The sequence below is a fragment of the Myotis nattereri genome (genome assembly GCF_964212035.1).
Source record: "Myotis nattereri genome assembly, chromosome: 9".
NCBI lineage: Eukaryota > Metazoa > Chordata > Mammalia > Chiroptera > Vespertilionidae > Myotis > Myotis nattereri.
In genome coordinates, this window is record NC_138084.1 from 46,296,387 (window position 1) to 46,313,225 (window position 16,839).

At 60.4% G+C, this 16,839-nt stretch overlaps 1 protein-coding gene across 1 annotated transcript in view; it reads left to right on the forward strand.

Annotated features, from left to right (window-relative positions):
• The window catches only part of CAPN5 (calpain 5), a 54,620-nt gene that overhangs the window by 12,651 nt on the left and 25,130 nt on the right, over positions 1-16,839 (forward strand). Inside the window, exons 2-3 of the mRNA XM_081099631.1 lie at positions 5,737-5,980; positions 13,087-13,218. Coding sequence (XP_080955757.1) covers positions 5,816-5,980; positions 13,087-13,218 — 297 coding nt within the window. The 5' untranslated portion in view covers positions 5,737-5,815. The remainder of the gene's footprint in view (positions 1-5,736; positions 5,981-13,086; positions 13,219-16,839) is intronic.

Consider the following 16,839-nt stretch of genomic DNA (forward strand, 5'->3'; position numbering starts at 1 on the left):
CTTTGGTGGGGGATGTCAATTTTACACATAAGTGCTAAATCTAAAAATTTAATTTGGGGCTCCTTGATACCAAATTAAATTTTATATGAACACATGATGCTTGAAACTTAAAAAAAAACACACCTATGGGATAAAAAGTTAAGACAGTTAAGTATGCATTGATATGTCTATTTCCTGTATCATAAATGAAATATAATTAAGAATTCAACTGTTTTTGAGTCTGCAAGTCAGATGCTGTCAAGCAAACTGCCGTGAATAATCCACAATCCTGTTACAATTTTAACTTACAGGCAAATAGGGAGATTCAATACATTTTCCAAATGTTCTCAGAGAGGATTATCAGAAGCGTCCTCCAGTAATAAAACACAGTTGGATGATCCGTTTACTGCCGATGAACTGGCCGTGCGGGCCGTGAGGTAGCAATGAAAGACGGCATCTTCTGGGGACGTGGTACATGCCTTCCATGCATACGCGCTCCCTCTTCACATGAAATGTGGGAAGAGCGAGAAGGGACCGGCAGTCACCGTCCACTATTTCACCAAGTATTGGTGTTTTCATAGCTTTAAATGCCTGGTTTCCGTTTTACAACACCAAGACCAATAATTTATTTTGTAAGGTAATCCTGTCTTCCAAGTAGCAGATATGAACAGCTTCCAACACAATCTTTAGGCATGATTTGCCGTCGGAGCCATGCTTTAGGAAAACATGTCCAGCGTCTGTGGCGGATTTATTCCTTTTCCATCATTGCAGTTGGGGCTGCAGAAACTTTACCTTCTTCTACTGCAGACTTTGAAGACTGCTGTGAAAGGCGTGCCTTCAGAAACACAGAGGACTTGGTACACAGCCTCGGGTCGGACGTCAGCGTGATCTTAAAGGAAACCTTCGCCGTGGTGGAGCTGGTCTGGACAGGGAACACCGACGAGCCACAGGTTTTGGACACATTTCTGGACGTTCTCATCTACGAAACGGGACTACAGCCCTCTCTCCTGTTTCTTCCTGCCTTTGGCGCTGCACTGTCCCGGGGAGGCTCCTGGGAGTCAGCTGCTCAGCGTGGCCTGCTGCAAGATGAGCCCCCTCTCTGCCCCGTCCACCGTGTGAACACTTCCACAGATCCAGGGGAGAGCAGACAGGCTGCAGCCTCCTGGGAGCGGGTGCTCCACGTTTCCACGGCGAGGACAGAGACTCCTGTAGGGCAGGCCCGTGGCTGATGCCGCCTTCTTACCCTGCCACTTGAGAAGCTGGAATCAGGCGGGGCTGATAGCAGCTCAGAGGGCTTAGTGACTTGCCCCAGGACACAGCTCTAAGTGGTGTAGGCAGGACTTGAACTCAGGTCTGACTGACCTGCTGGAGGACTGGGTTCTCTGAGCTGCCTGGCAAGCCCTGGTTCTGACCCAGCTCAGTTCCCCTGCGCTCGGTCCACAGGGCCCCACTGTGCTAGCTGTGTCTGAATGGCTTTGCACTTTCCTGTGTGAGCCTTCTCTCTCTTCTCTCTTTAAAATATATTTTTATTGATTTCAGAGAGGGAGGGAGAGGGAGAAAGAAATGGAAACATCAATGATGAGAGAGAATCATTGATTGGCTGCCTCCTGCATGCCCCACACTGGGGATGGAGCCTGTAACCTGGGCATGTGCCCCGGCCTGGAATTGAACTGTGACCTCCTGGTACACAAGTCGATGTTCAACACGGAGCCACGCCAGCCGGGCCATGAGCCTTCTCCTGAGTTGTTCTCTCCTAAAGGACATCTGGCTCCTGGGGCCAGACCTTTGTGTCCCTCTTGCTGGAACCTCTGAAATGACACATTTTTTCATTTTGCTTGTATTCATGAAGTTCATCGGCGGCTGAAACCCTGAATTGTTGTAACCGTCCTGCCGGAGTCTGGGAACTTCGTAGATGTCCCCAGACATTGATGCTGACGTCCCCGGGGCGCAGTGCCTTAAAGTGTACAAAGCGCTCTTCCGTGCTGCGCGTCTCATTTGATCCTCCCAGAGGCCCTGGCACATTATCTCTTCCTTCCAGACTAGGACCGGGCAGGCCAGCGAGGCCACGTGGCCTGTCCAGGATCCCACAGCTTATGGCGACACTGGGGAACGAAAGTCCGTCTCCATCAGGAGCTGGAGAGAGGCTGGGCCGCTGCTGAGAGCACCCAGCCATCAGGAGGGGAGGGAAGGAGAGAGCGCGGCCGGGCCGGAGAGAGGGCGGGCCCTGTCTTCAGGAGGCCTGAGAGCTGGTGCCGCTCTGACATGGAAAGCTGATTCCCCCCCCCCCCCCCCCCCCGGCATCCCTCCACCCTGTGAGCCTGCTTCCCCGTCAGTGAAGGAATTCCTCCTGTAGCACCTGTGCTGGTTCATTCAGTGCAAAGTTACTAAATATGCCCCTCGATGCTGGGCCCTGGGGCACAGGCAGGAGCTGGGCAGGGCCCCCGCCTTGCAGGTGCGCAAGCTGGGCTAGAGAGATGGACAAGCCGTACAGAAGATGGGGTCCCACATAAGGAGCCTGTCGCAGGGGTTCCGGGATGGCGGGGGGGTGGGGGGCAGTGTCGGAGGCAGGTGGGAGGTACGTGGCTGCGTCTCTCAGGTGACGGGTCCTCCAGGCCTGCTGGTGCGGCAGGAGCAGTGTGCACAGAGGCCCTGAGTGCTGGAAGGGGCTCGCACCGCTGGGCGCAGGTGGGGATGGCAGAGGGTGGGTGAGATTGGCAGGGCGGAGGGATGAGGGCAGGCAGGAGGGAGGGCCGCGGGGTAGCTGGGGCTGTCCTGCTAGTGCCTGGCTCACACAGAAGACAGGCCGTGCCGCGGCCCCGGCAGGTCCAGCAGGGGAGGCCTGGCTTTCCTGTCTCTGGGTTATCCGTGGCCTTCGGTGCTTATGCCTGGAACTGCAGGGAGAGGGCAAAGTTCAGGGGCTGGTGGCTCAGTGACCCCAGGGGTATTGACTCAGTGGATGGAGTGGAAATGACCCCGGGGCAAATGCAGGGGCGGGAGGGTAGTCAGCATGAGGTGCAGGCTGTGCAGAGGCCGGGCCAAAAGAGCCTGCATAAGTAGGCCAGGGTCAGCCTGGCTGGCAGGGGTGAGGCAGGAGAGGTGGCTGGACTCGGTCAGACGCTCAGCAGCCAGGGGTGGCCCAGGTTCTCCCAGGCCCCGGCCCAGCTGAGCTTTCCCCTTTCCTACCCTCCCCCACCTCCCTGCTTCCCTTCTGTCCTCCCCAGGAGCAAGCCTTCCCAGCAGTGTTAGCTGTGCAGCCTGGAGGGCCGCCAGAACCCCCATCCTCCAGTAGCCGGGCTGTGTGACCCCAGCCAGCTCGCTCCCGCTCCCTGGGCCCTTTGGGCTCTGAGCACTGGAGCTGCTAGGGCTGATATCTGGGCTCCTGCTTTCAGCTTCTTTGATCTAATTCTCGCAGCTTAAATTGCTTCCTGAGAGGCCCTGCAGAAACTGGAAGCCGCGTTGCTAATGACTCTCCTGGGTGGCCGTGTGCCAGAGGCCCAGGGACTGGCGCCCCAGGCTCCCCCCTCTCTTTCCTTCAGGCCTCCAAGGCTGGGAGGCTGGGTGGGAGCCGGCAGAGTTATGGGCCTTCCTGGGCAGAGGATTGGCAGAGAGGTGAAGTGGCCAGCCTGAGGCCACAGCAGTGGAGCAAGCCATCCCAGTAGGATGTGGGGGCAGAAGATGAAATGGCTGTGGGTCCAGTGCCGAGGACAAACCACTTGTCAGCCCGAAGCAGGGACCACAGGCCCGCCGGCTGTCCGTGTTGTCCCTCATGTTCCACGCTCATTGCCCATTCTCACCTCCTTGCCTTCCTGCTTCTCCCTTCCCTGTGGATCCCCTTTTCCCTTCCCGGAGGCTGACGCAGCCAGGGTGTGTGTGGGGTGAGCCCTGCCCTGCCTGGGACTCAGCCCTCCCTCCTGCCTCGTGGGGTCGCCAGGCCAGGGGGGAGGCACCGAAGTCGGAGGATATGGCTTTGAGTCAGACTCTGCCATGGAACGTGGACAAGTCACCTCCCCTCATGAGCCTCAGTTCTCTAGTCTGGAAAATGGAAACCAGAAAAGGCCTGCCCAGCATTGTTTGCAAATGCCACGCACACACCTCTGGCCCCGCAGTTTGCACATGGGAGGTGCCAGAGGAATGGGGCTCTCTCTCGGAAATGAGAGGTGGCCTGCCCACTTCCCTTCTCCTTCCTCTCCCCGCTGGCCCACGAAGCAGTCTCCTTGGCCTTTGGTTAATTTTATCTTCCAATTACTGAAGCAATGATTGTTCCCATTGTGAAGATAATAGGATGGGGACTCAGAGAGGTTGAGGGACTTGTTTAAAGCCACGCAGCACAGGTAGTACAATTGGGACTGGCACCCACATTGGTCTTGCTCTCAAAGTTGTGTTTGCCCCCGAAGCCAGCCTTCCTTGCCTCAGTTTCCCTCAGCTGCACTGGACGTTGGAAGCTGTGCCTCCATGGGGCTGCAGTGTTGCTCTGGGCAGGTCCAGGACGGGTAGACGAGGGGAGTATGGCGCTCTGCCAGCAGCCCAGATGGAGTCTGAGACTCCGGGACGTACATGGGCTGTCAGTTATGTGTGTGCCCGGCTCTCTGAGCATCTGTCAGGGTGTCTGATGTGTCAGGGCCCACCCGCTGGCTGTTGCTCCTCACCCTGCCCTCCCCTCCCGGGGGCCTTGCCATGTCGGTCCAGGCCGTGTCCCTCGTGTTTGGTTGGGACATGGCTACGAGGTTCAGGGTGCTGGGCTGGGTCCGCCTGGACTCCAGGGGGCTAAGGGGAGGATGACGTGTGCAGCCACCTCCTGTGCCAGCCTCTGTGCCAGCCGCTGTGCGTGCAGGGGGACCAGACCAAGTGTACTCTGCCCTCTGGGGCTTCCGGTCTTGTGGGTGCTTGTGGGCCTATTCCCTGGGTTGGGGGAGGTTCGTGGGGAGATGAGGAGTTGGGTTTGGGATTGGTACCGGTAAGGGCCCTTGGCTCTCATAGGGAGTGGGCCAGCCAGGGGCCCAGAAAAGGCGTCCAGCCTGAACACAGGGGTCACTAGCTCAGGAGGCAGGAGTGAGCAGGCAGACCCCTGGGGTCCCTAGTGGGGGAGGAGAGGTCGGAGATGGGGGAGGGGCCCGAAGCCCAGGAGGAGGGGCTGCGGAGGAGTGTGAGACACCGAGGTCTGAGAGGCTGTCCTGGGAGGGTCAGACTTGGGGGACTGGGAGATCACGCGATGGGTGGGGGCCTTCAGGGGAATTAAGCCATTGGGATGAAGGAGCAATGATAACTGAAGACATTTATTCCAGAAGTGCTGGCGGGAGGGGCCAGAGGGAACGAATGTAAATGATGGCTGGATGGGGCCTGGGTCGAGGTTTCCCCCTCAGGGCAGAATTGTGCCGCTCCAGACTACGGACAAGGGTCCAGAGGAGGGACTTGGAGACAGTGCTGCTGTTTTCTGAGGGCGCGGCCAGGGAGGTCTAGGGAAGGCTGGTGAAACAGGAAGTGGAGTGGGTGAGGCCTGGCAGCCCAGAGCACCCCGTGGTTGTGCCCTAGGCCTGCTGGCTGGCTGGTCTGGTGTCACCTCTAAGCATCAGAAATCAGTTGGCTCCTCTTCCTGCTCTGTGTGTACTTGCTGTGTGACCCTGGGCAGGCCTCTCTCCCTCTCTGAGCCTTCATTCCTGGCTAATGGAAGTGAGGATGAGGGAGGGGCAGGTGGGGATCACCTGACGCAGGGCCTCCAGGCCTCAGACACTAATGATCTTCTCACCTCTGTCCTCCCAGGTGCCCCAGGGGCCGCCCACGCACCCACACAGCCCTCTGCTGGCTTGTCTTGGCCTCCCCGCCCTGGGCAGCGGCCACCATGTTCTCCTGCGTGAAGCCCTACGAAGAACAGAACTACTCAGCCCTGAAGCGGGCCTGTCGGCGCAGGAAGGTGCTCTTTGAAGACCCCAACTTCCCAGCCACCGATGACTCGCTGTACTACAAGGGCACCCCGGGGCCTGGCGTCAGGTGGAAGCGGCCCAAGGTCAGTGTCTGGTCTGCATTGGAGCTGAGGCCAGCAGGCCGGGACCCACCCAGGGCGCAGGGCACAGGGCGCGGGGCAGCGGGGGAGCAGGGGGGGGCGGTGATCCCGAGGCCTCAGGTGGCAGAGAAAGTGGAGGGGCTGATGCTGGGCCCTCCTGCTGTGGGATTTGATGTGGATGGGGGGAGGGGGTGCCAGGAGAATGGGCCCTCCTCCCCACTGCCCTGCCAGGACTCACCCCCTCTCTGGGCCTCAGCTTCCTTTGCCCTGTCACCCTCCCAGGGCCCCTGTTGGGATAAAAATGAGGTGATGTGACCTTTCTTAGTGAAATTCAAGCGTAAGTGACGTTTAAGTCCCATTTAGTGACGTTCAAGAGCAAGGCATAAACTTTGCTGATTATGTTCATAATGACTTTGAAATAGTCATTTGCTGTAAGTGGCAAGTACTTATTACGATGATTAATCAATAATAATAACAGTAGTAAAAACTAATAGCCCTTCCTGGGGTTGTTGTGAGCAGTAAAAGAGACGGTGCCTGGGAGCCTGGCTCGGAGCCTGGCGCCCAGTCCAGACGGCTCTTAGCCTCACTCGTGGGGATGGCGAGTTATGTGGCATCTGGCTGGCTGCTCCCGTCCTGGCCTCTAGCTGAGGCTAGAATGTGGTTAGTGGAAGTGCTTGGCCTCCTGGCTTGATTTCATCCTCTTTAACCTCGATTCCTGAGTCTGAGGGTGGGTGCCCTCGGGGCCTAGGTGATGGGGAGGCTGCTGGAGGCCACCTGTGAGCGTGGGTCCCACGGGAGGGACTAGTGCAGGAGCCTGAGCCGGGCCGGAGGGCTTGGGCCGGGAGACTCCCGCCGCCCGACCATCAGAGGTGTTTGCCAGGAAGGGCTGCGCAGGCCGGAGGCACAGTGTGAGGACACGGCTTGGAACCCTCCGGGGCATCTGGGACACGGCGGTGCCTCGGCCCGGCTTGTGGAGGGCGGTGAGGGGAGGCGGAGGCTGGGGTCCTGGTCCTCAGACGGTGTGCTCTGGGTCGGCGGGGCCATCGAAGGTGAGGTGCTCTGCAGGGTGTGCGGGTCATATTAGCACTAGAAAGTTCCCTCTGAGCACCTGCACGTTGGGGGAAATGAAGTTTAGTTTTCATGTTCCTCTCCTAGACTGTGATCTCCAGTCCATGCTAACTCAAAAAATAAAACCCTGTGTATTTCCTTAGACTGATAAGGAAGGGAAACTGAGGCTGAGAGGGGAAGGTGGGTGCCCGGAGTGTCCAGCGAGCCATCAGCAGAGGTGGGCAGGGACCCAGGAGTCCTGCCTTCCGGCCCCCTCCCCTCCCCCCGACAACAGAGAAAGGGTCCGTGCTGCCTTTGACCTCAGCCCCAGGAGCCACACTAGAATCTCCAGAACTCCCAGCAGCCTCCTGTCTCGGCCACAGATTCCTGCCTCTTGGGCCACCGCTCCCACGCCTTTCTCTCTCCTTTGTCCGGCTTTGGGGGAGGAGGCCGGCCTCAAAGGGCCTTTGTGAGGCCTTGGGTGAGAGGAGGAGGGGGAGACACCCGAGCTCTCTGCCCTTCTCTCACTCCACCCTTTGCTGCCCCATCCTGACCCTCTCCTGCCCTCCTGCCATCACCGGGACATTTTCAGTCCATGGCTGTGAAGGAGGCTGGTGAGGCCTGCCTGGGGAAGTTGAGGCTCGGTGCCCTGAGAAGAGGAGATGCCAGGCTGGCGGGCTCAGCAGCCCCTGCTGTGTGACCCCAGGGGAGTGTCTGCCCTCTCTGGGCCTCTTTCCGTCCCTGCCACACCGCCTCCTCTCTCACCACCGTCCTCACTGGGCTTGGTGCCTGGTCCCTTCCAGACACTGGAAGAGGAGGAACAGAAGCACCTGGGTGTGCAGGCACGTGGAGGTCGGTGTGGAGTCGGACGTGCCTGAGCGGGGCCGGCCTCGGTGGGGGATCAGCTCCAGGCAGGCCTGGCTGAGTGGTGGTGGAGGAGGTGAGGCCACGGGGACCAGGGTGTGATGGGCTGTCCCTCCGTGTGTCAGCAGGGCCTGTGTCCCGGGCAGGCTCACCCCACTGACAGGATGGGGTTTGGTGGAGCAGGAAGTTGGGCCAGGCTTGCCTCGGGCGGGCGGGCAGGCGGGCGGGCGGGGTGAGAGAGCCCAGCAGGCTGACCATTAACTCCCTGCTGCTTGGCCCTTGGCCTGAGAGATGACTGCAGCTGCTGCATTTCTGTGGAATCCCACTTCCTGGTCCTGTGACCTGACTGTTTACAAACAGCAAACGCCAACTTTCCCAACAGCCGGGGAGGCCCTTCTTCACTCTCAGGCACCTCCCGCTCCCCCTCTGCCGTCGCGGGCATCACGGCCTGTGTGTTCTTGGAGGAGCTGCTCCGCCAGCCTCCTGCCTGCCAGCCCCCCTCCGCCCACCCCTCCGCCTTTCTCCCAGAACGGAGTGAAGAGGCTGGTTTTCAGCCAGTTGGACTTGGCCTCACGGGAGGTGTCGCCTTGAGCAGTCACGTCCCCTCCCTGGGCCTCAGTTGCCTCATCTGTAAATGGGGAGAGTAATTCTCACTGATGGTGATTTCTGGGGGTTGACATGACTTGCAGCATCTGTGGGGTCTGACACCGGGGCGGGGGGGGTGGGTGGGGAGGGGCAGATGACAAACTGGCTCCCCTCTCCCCCACCTGCCAGCCCTGTGATGGGGACCAGGGCTGGCCCTGCCCGAAAAGGCCCATCTCTAATGGGCTCTACAGGTGGGGCCTGGTCCTCTCAGTCCCCATCCAGGGTGTCCCCACCCAGGGCACCTGCCTTGGGCTCTCCTCCTCCTCCTCCTCCTCCTCCTCCTCCTCCTCCTCCTCCTCCTCCTCCTCCCAGGTTCATTGTTTCTTTGTTCCTTCCAGTTCAGTGAACACCTGCTGGCCTCCCCCAGGGGATGGGCTGGGGAGAGGAGAGGAGAAGGGGAGGTCAGCTTGTGGCTCAGGGGGAATCCCCATGTGAAGGGGTGTATGTTTCTTTCTCTCAGGCCCAGAGCCTTTAGTAGAGACCCCTTCTCATCCCTGAGGAGGCAGAGTGCCCCCCACTCTCTAGCCAACATTCTGCCCCCCCATCTCTGCAGGGAAGCCTGCAGGCACCTGGGTGGGACCAAGAAGGGCACTGATAGGGGTTCTACAAGCAGCTATTAGGTTTGGAACCTCCTGGAATTCTCCCAAGGTGGCCTGCTGGTGCCCAGCCCCCTGCCCGGGCTCGTGCCCATCGTACCAGCACCTGGAGAACCTCACTCCCTCGCCGTGCTGAACAGTAGTCCCTTTGTGCCATGAAGGAGGCGGTTTGCACCAAGGCCAGCCACCTGGGCCTCTGCCCTGCCCAGGAACGATCCCCTTCATGGCACAGGGGCATGGGATTGCTGTGGGCATGGGATGGGGAGGCAAGTCTGTTGCAGGGATGGGGGGGGGGGTGGGAGGGACAAGCTATAGCCCCCGAGAACACTGCTCTGGTTTCCTGCCCCAGGCAGAGGTCCCGCTTCCTTCCTCAGCCGTTTGCCCACTTGTCCGGTTGATTCCTGCTGTGTTCCTAGGGGGAGGTGACTGGGGAGGTGAATGCATGTGGAGGGGAAGGGAGGTGAATGCGTGTGGAGGGGAAGGGAGGGGAGGTGGAGGTGCCCTGGGCCCGCTGCCTGCTGCATTCCTGTGGGCACACCGGGCCTGGAAACCGGAAGTTCTTGCTGCGCCGCTGAGGGAGGTGGTTATGGGCAGTGACCTGTGTTGGTGGAACTGGTCTAACGTCCTGGGAGGGGCTGAGAGGGAACCGCAGGTGCAGAGGCGGTGCCCCAGACAGAGCCCGGCTAGCCCAGGGCTCGCACAGGTGCCTGTCCGGTCCAGTCCTGCACGCCTTCCCTCCAGGGCTGCTGCTGAGCCCCAGCGAGGGAAGGGAGCACAGGTGGCCGGGAGCCTGGGGGAGGATGGTGGCAAAGGTGGGGGCTGTCTGGAGGCTGTGGCACAATTGTGTTTGGGGGGATTTGGAATCCTCATTCCCCTCTGGAGCCTCCCTGCCCACCATTGCTTTCCGTGCCTGCTCTGCGGGGGTTGCCACCTCCAGGCAGCCTCCTCTGAGCTCTCTGTTCAGCTGTCACAGCTGTGCTCACGTGGAGGGTGGTAGTCGGATTTCTCCTCGTCAAGGGCCCTGCCTGTGGGCTGGGAGCCTCTCTGTCCAGCTCTGTGTGTCTGTGCCCAGCTGATGGCCCAGGACAGGCGGAAGGACAAACACGGGCCTTGGGAAGCCTGGCGCTGACCCCTTGGTCTCACTGTCACATAGTGAGACCCCCTAAGCGAGGCGCAGGGCGTGTGCGGGGACCAGTGAAGGGAGGGTGGTGCTGTCACTCGAAAGCCCTAGCCCTAGCCCTAGCCCGCCGGCAGGCTCTGGAGCTGACTGCCTGAGTTGGAATCTCAGTTCACCTCTTCCTGTGTGGCTCTGAGCAAGTGACTTAACCTCTCTGTGCCTTGGTTTCCTCGTCTGTGCAGTGGGGATGCTAACAGTACCCCTCTGGCTGGGTTGTTTTGAGCAGGTTCCCAGTCGTTGTGAGCACTTCCTGTGATTGTTCCATTCAGGGTGCCCGAGATGGCCTCTGGGACCCAGGTGCTGCCACCTTCAAGTGGTTCCTCTAGGTTAGAGCTGGCGAACCCGAACTCCCCCAGCAGTGGGAACACTCCCAGCAGTGGGAACTCCCCCAGCAGTGGGAACTCCCCCAGCAGTGGGAACACTCCCCGCAGTGGGAACACTCCCCGCAGTGGGAACTCCCCCAGCAGTGGGAACTCCCCCAGCAGTGGGAACTCCCCCAGCAGTGGGAACACTCCCCCCGCAGTGGGAACTCCCCCAGCAGTGGGAACTCCCCCAGCAGTGGGAACTCCCCCAGCAGTGGGAACACTCCCAGCAGTGGGAACTCCCCCAGCAGTGGGAACACTCCCAGCAGTGGGAACACTCCCAGCAGTGGGAACTCCCCCAGCAGTGGGAACACTCCCAGCAGTGGGAACACTCCCAGCAGTGGGAACTCCCCCGGCAGTGGGAACTCCCCCAGCAGTGGGAACACTCCCAGCAGTGGGAACACTCCCAGCAGTGGGAACTCCCCCGGCAGTGGGAACACTCCCAGCAGTGGGAACTCCCCCAGCAGTGGGAACTCCCCCAGCAGTGGGAACACTCCCAGCAGTGGGAACACTCCCAGACCTCCGCCTCCTCTCTGCTCCCTCCCAGGCTTGTGGATTTGCGCCAGACCCATTTTCTGCTACAGCGAGTCAGGGCAATGCTGGTCCTGGAGCACAGGCCTCCTGACTCCTGAGCTCAGTCTGTCTGTCTGTCTGTCTCTCCACCCGCCCCCTCCCCCCTGCCCCAGGAAAGTCTGGAGCCAGAGCCCTGTTCTGGGGTGGCAGGGCCAGGCTGAGACCGTTTGTTGCTCTGTGGGGAGGAGAGTGCTGGGTGGGGAGCCCAGCAGACCGAGGTTCCGTCCCATTGGCCCACTGACTTGGCTCGTGACGAGCATCATCGGCTCCTGGGCCTCAGTGTCCTCCCCTGTGGAATGGGCAGTCGTGTCTCTGTCCAGGGCACTGGCTGGGAGGATCTGACGGGGAGGAGCGCCTGGGAAGTCACCTCTGCTGCTGGCCCTGGAGATGCCAGGCTGCAGTTGTCTCTCCCCGGGTGGGCTGCGGCTGCGGTCATCCAGATAGGAAGCCCCCCCAACCCCTGTCCTGCTGGTCCTTCTGGACCCCAGGGAGCAGGGCTCAAAGCGCGGCCTGGGAGGTTAGGAGGCAGCAGGAAGGGAGGTGAGACTCCTGATGGCTGCCTCACTGGTTCCTACGACCTGGGGCAGCATTCCTGCAGTCTGTGCTCTGGGAAAGCCGCCTGTGGCTGGTCCCTGAACTGGTCCCTCTGAGGTCCTATCTGGAGCCGCTCATATCCTCAGAGGAGTGATGGCCCTCGATCCGGCCCGCAAAGCACCGCTCTTCCCAGGCAGAGGTGGCTACAGGGCTCCCCAACACCTTAGTGGGAAGGGATAGCCCTTTGCCCCATTTTCCCTACCTCCTTTGCACAGGGTAGGAAACAGGGGCTCAGAGGGGCTGAGCCACTGGCCCAAAGTTGCACAGCCAATGGTAAATAAGTGGGGAGCAAGAACTTGAATTCTGACTTCCTGACTCTGGAACCCTCTGCTGGCTGCTTTCGGTAGGACCTCAGGAGCTCAGTTGTGGTTGAACTAGCTCCAGCGTTCACCCGCTGAAGTCGAGGCAGGCCCGTGCTGTGTGGTGGGCATTGTTCCACTTCTCATCTGTAAAATGAGCACAATCCCCACCTCTAAGGATCATGGGGAGGACTGATTATAGCACCAGCAGGATGCCTGGCGCCGGGGAGGTATGTCTTAGTGTGTACCCCCCCCACCCCCCCCCCGCCACTGTAGCCAGCCCTCCTTGGGGAGCATGCACTCCCTTTAAGCCCTGTGGGGGTGAGGATGCTGATGGGTGAGGAGGGTGGGCCTGAGGTGGGCACTCTGGGAGCTCTGTGGGTGTCTGCTCAGCTCTGTTTGGCCTTTGCTTGCTGTGTGCCCCTGACAAGTCACTGCCCCTCTCTGAGCCTTCATTCCTCATCTATAAAATGGAATGACAATGTCACACTTCTGAGGCAGAGTGAGGGTCAGATAAACAGCCTGAGGGTATGCCCACAGGGGGCATGGTGCGTCATGTCGCTCCCTGCTTCTCCTTCTCCCGCCCTCTGCCCTCTGCACTCATCACATGTACGTTTGGTGTGTTCCCCCCTGTGCCGCCCCCCGCCCCCGGGGGGGCTTCATGACTGTGGGCCTGTGAAGGCTGCGGTGCTGGTCAGGGAAGACCCAGGGCAGGAGGAAGGTGGTGGCCCCGGGTCCAGCCCCCCGAAGTCCTTCCACAGTGTTCATTCATTGTGGAGCCTTTGGCAGCGAACAGAGCTCTCCAACCAGGGGGAGGGCGAGGGCCTTCCAGGGAGCACTGGGGGGAGCTGGTTTGGGGAAACTCACTGGCCATGCAGGGGGCCCAGGTGCAGGGGGAGACAGACGGCGAATCTTACACTCACACTGAGGCCTCCTCTCGGCTTCCCGGCAGGACATCTGCGAGGACCCCCGCCTCTTTGTGGACGGCATCAGCTCCCACGACCTGCACCAGGGCCAGGTGGGCAACTGCTGGTTTGTGGCAGCCTGCTCATCGCTCGCCTCCCGAGAGTCGCTGTGGCAGAAGGTGAGCCTGGGGTGAGCCTGGGGTGGGGGGGAGGGGGGTGTTGGGGGGGGGGGCTGGGGAAAGGGAGCTCAGGCTCAGCCTGGGCCCTCACTGATCGGCAGTGGGGGGTGCAGCCGGAACATGCAGGTGAGACTTCATGGGGTTTGTTCCCGGGGCGGGTGGGAGGTGACGCCGGGCTCTCCAGCGTCGGCTGAGTGTTAGACCACCTTCCCCTCACCTGCCAGCCTAAGGGCCCTGGGCAGCTGCTGGGAATCTGCTCCCACTGGGATTCTGGTGTGTTTCCTCCCCACGATGGGCCCGCAGTGTCCCTGGGCCACTTGGCAGAACGTGTCCTTGAGAAATGAGCATGGTTCCAAGATGCTGATGTTCCGGACCAGCGGCAGAGGGTTTAGGTTGGAAAACACGGGCGCTGGTCCTTACACTTCGCCCTCTGGCGGCAGCAGTCGGCGGTGCAGCCCTTCTCCGCCTCCTCTCGGGGGAGGCCTGGAAGCTGGAGTAGAGGCGGGGCCTGTGCTCTCCAAAGAATGATCAACAGGGATTGCATCCTGGGTTCCCATGCCAGCAAATACAAGTCACTGCCTCTCTCTCATCCCTGCCCTTTCCTCTCTTCCTGTAGGGGCGAGCGGCAGGGCATCAGAGCACTGGGCATCTCAGTCTTACAAGCTCAGGTGCGAGCCTCAGGCTCACCATTTGGCTTTATAAATGCCCTCATCGGAAAGTCAGGCTACCAGGCAGCTCCCTGTCGGGGAGTCGTGAGGGTGAGAGGAGACACTGTACTTGGAGGCCTTGTGCAGTGCTCTGTGAACGTGGCTGCCTTACCCGCGTTAGGACAATTACTATCCGTAGATGATCTGGGAATTGTTACCCATCCAATCAGGAGCAGAGTGAGTTTGTTCTCATCCCCTGCGATGCCCCTCAGCCATCAGAGGGAGCTGTGCCTGAGGCTGAGGCTGAGGCTGAGGCTGGGACTGAGGCTGGGACTGGTGGGGCCCTGCTGTCGTATCTTCTGAATGGAGTGTGACTTCTCACAGCCACCCCAGGCGGCATTCCCGGAGCCCGGCCCCTGGTGGTCCTGTGGGGATAGGGTGGCTTCGGGCTGTAGGGCCCTTGCCAAGGCCACTGGTTCCGCCCACAGACATGGGTACTCTTGGGGTGTCAGAGAGCCACCTGTGGGATCGTTGCACTTATGGGCCTCAAGGCCTAGAGAGGGTTGGGCCCTGCACTGTTCTCGGGGTGGCACTGTCCTCAGGGCTCCAACCACCTGTTCTGATCCCAGAACAAGGCCCCCCTGCCTCTGAGCCCCACCCTCGCTCGGTCAGGACTGGTCTGGGGGTGGAGGTGGCCCACGGATTCCGATAGTGCTGGCCTCACACTTCCCACCCTGCCCTGTCGTCGTCGTTGGGCCCAGCCACTGGCCTGCAGCCCCACAGTCGTCCTGCTGCTGTAGGCATCCTGGAGCCTTCCGTGGGGACGGAGCCTGACCTGCTGTGTCCCCCCCGGGGAGCGGGCTGTGGTCATCTGCAGGGAGGAGCCTCAGCTTGCTCCTGCCCCAGGCTCTGGTGCAGCTGCTCATCTCAGGAGTGGGGAAGGGGCCCAGCACCTGCAGGGCAGCCTGTCCTTGATGTTGTGTGACCGTGCAGACCTGTGTTTGTCTCCGGCCAGAGGTTCTTCCTGCAGAGGTTGGGGCACCTGGCCTAGCTGGAGGCTCCGAGGGCCAGGCGGCTGATGTCCAGGACCTCATGTCCCAGGGCTGTGGCTGGTGGGGTGTTTGGGACTAATTGCTCTCTGCCTCCTGGTGCCATGGGGCCAGCCCTGGGTCTGGGGAGGAGAGGTGAGGCCCTGGGGAGCTCATTACTGTGCCTTCCCTCCCTCCTGTCCCTGCTGACAGGGCCCTGTTTGTTGTCACCCCTCACCCCTGGGCCTGTTGCCCTGCAGAGCCTCCCCTGCCCCACCCTGTTTTCTCTATGGAATGGGTGGGGGCGGCCGCTCAGCCTGACCTGCACCCATGCTTCCCCCACCCACCTCACTCCGGGATGCTGAGCCTCCGATGCGGGCTTGCCACGCCCTTGACGCACATGCCCTTTCTCCAGGATGCTGGTCCATTACCTCAGCTCTCGATGAAGCCTGAGGCACAATGATGGAAGCCAGCCAGGCCTGGGTTTCGTTCCGACTGGGTTCCTTGCTAGTCATGTGACCTTGGGCAGGTCGCATTCCTTCTCTTGGCCTCAGTGAAAACCTGACCTTTCCAGTCTTCAGGGCTGTGGGGTAATTAAAGGAGCCTGTGTGTGTGTGTGTGGGGGGGGGGGGGCGGTGGGGGTAGGTCAAGCCCATGGCATAAGGGGCAATTCGCATGCGTTAAACCCCCTCCCTGTCCCTCCTCTGGGCTCTCACCTATTTCTCTGTTCTGCGGGACAACTCTTGGGATCCCACTATGGGATCCCTTGTGGGGGCATTATATCCTCCCACCCTTGACTGTACATTCCTTGGGGCCAGGGCATGGACTCTGGGGGACCACAAGCAGGATGTGACAGTGGGGTGCAGCATGTACCTACCATCACCTCCCCCAGAGCCTGGCGAAGCCCCAGGCATGAGGGCAGGCCTAGTCCCTGCTCTGAGCCATGGGGTGCCCGGGCCCAGGAGGCAACTGTGCCCCGGCCATAGGAAGCCGCAGTGAGGGCAGTCCCAGTGGAGTGCCTGATGTCTGAGAGGGGTGCAGGACTGGGCTGTCTTTGGTTCCATTTAAATGTTTTCCATCCCACCCCTACCCCTGTTGGATGAGCAGTTCCCCATCAGTAGAAGCTGAACACCTGCCCCCATGCCCTGCAGGTTCAGAGGGGTGGGCATTCTTTGCCCTCAGTGCTGCCTCCAGACCAGACCCTCCCCATGGAAACCCCTAGGCAAGGGGTGGGCAAACTGTTTGACTCGAGGGCCACAATGGGTTCTTAAACTGGACCGGAGGGCCGGAACAAAAGCATGGATGGAGTGTTTGTGTGAACTAATATAAATTCAAAGTAAACATCATTACATAAAATGTACGGTCTTTTTTTTTTTTTTTTTTTTTAGTTTTATTCATTTCAAACGGGCCGGATCCGGCCCACGGGCCGTAGTTTGCCCACGGCTGCCCTAGGCTCATGCCATTTGCTCTCCCCCCAGCCCAGCCCACCTTACTGCCATCCCTGCCAACCAGCTACCATGGCCTCCCGCCCAGGCACCAAGGCCGTGGTACCTCTGATTTCCCAGCCTTCCCCACCCCATCCATCCACAGTCCTGCTGTGTCCCCGGGATTACTGTGCCCCTGTGCTGACACCCCACCCTCGTCACCCCAGCCTCAGTTCTTGATAACCTGTCCATCAGCCTTCGCCATCAGCGCCCTTGATCTCCCGTTGCCATGGCGGCCACAGCCTGTGCCTGGACTGTTCTCCCTGCAGGTCTTCAGCGGAAGGATCCATCTCTCTGGCCTCCCTCTCCAGGCACCCCCCTCACTCCTCCACCCTAGCCAGCGCTCCTGTCCCTAAACCGCACTTTTGACCACGTACTCTCTTCCCATCTGTCCATCTCCTTTTTGTTGTCCTTGGTTTGGGGCCCTGTGGTCCGTCACATCAACTGTTCCCTCACCATCCA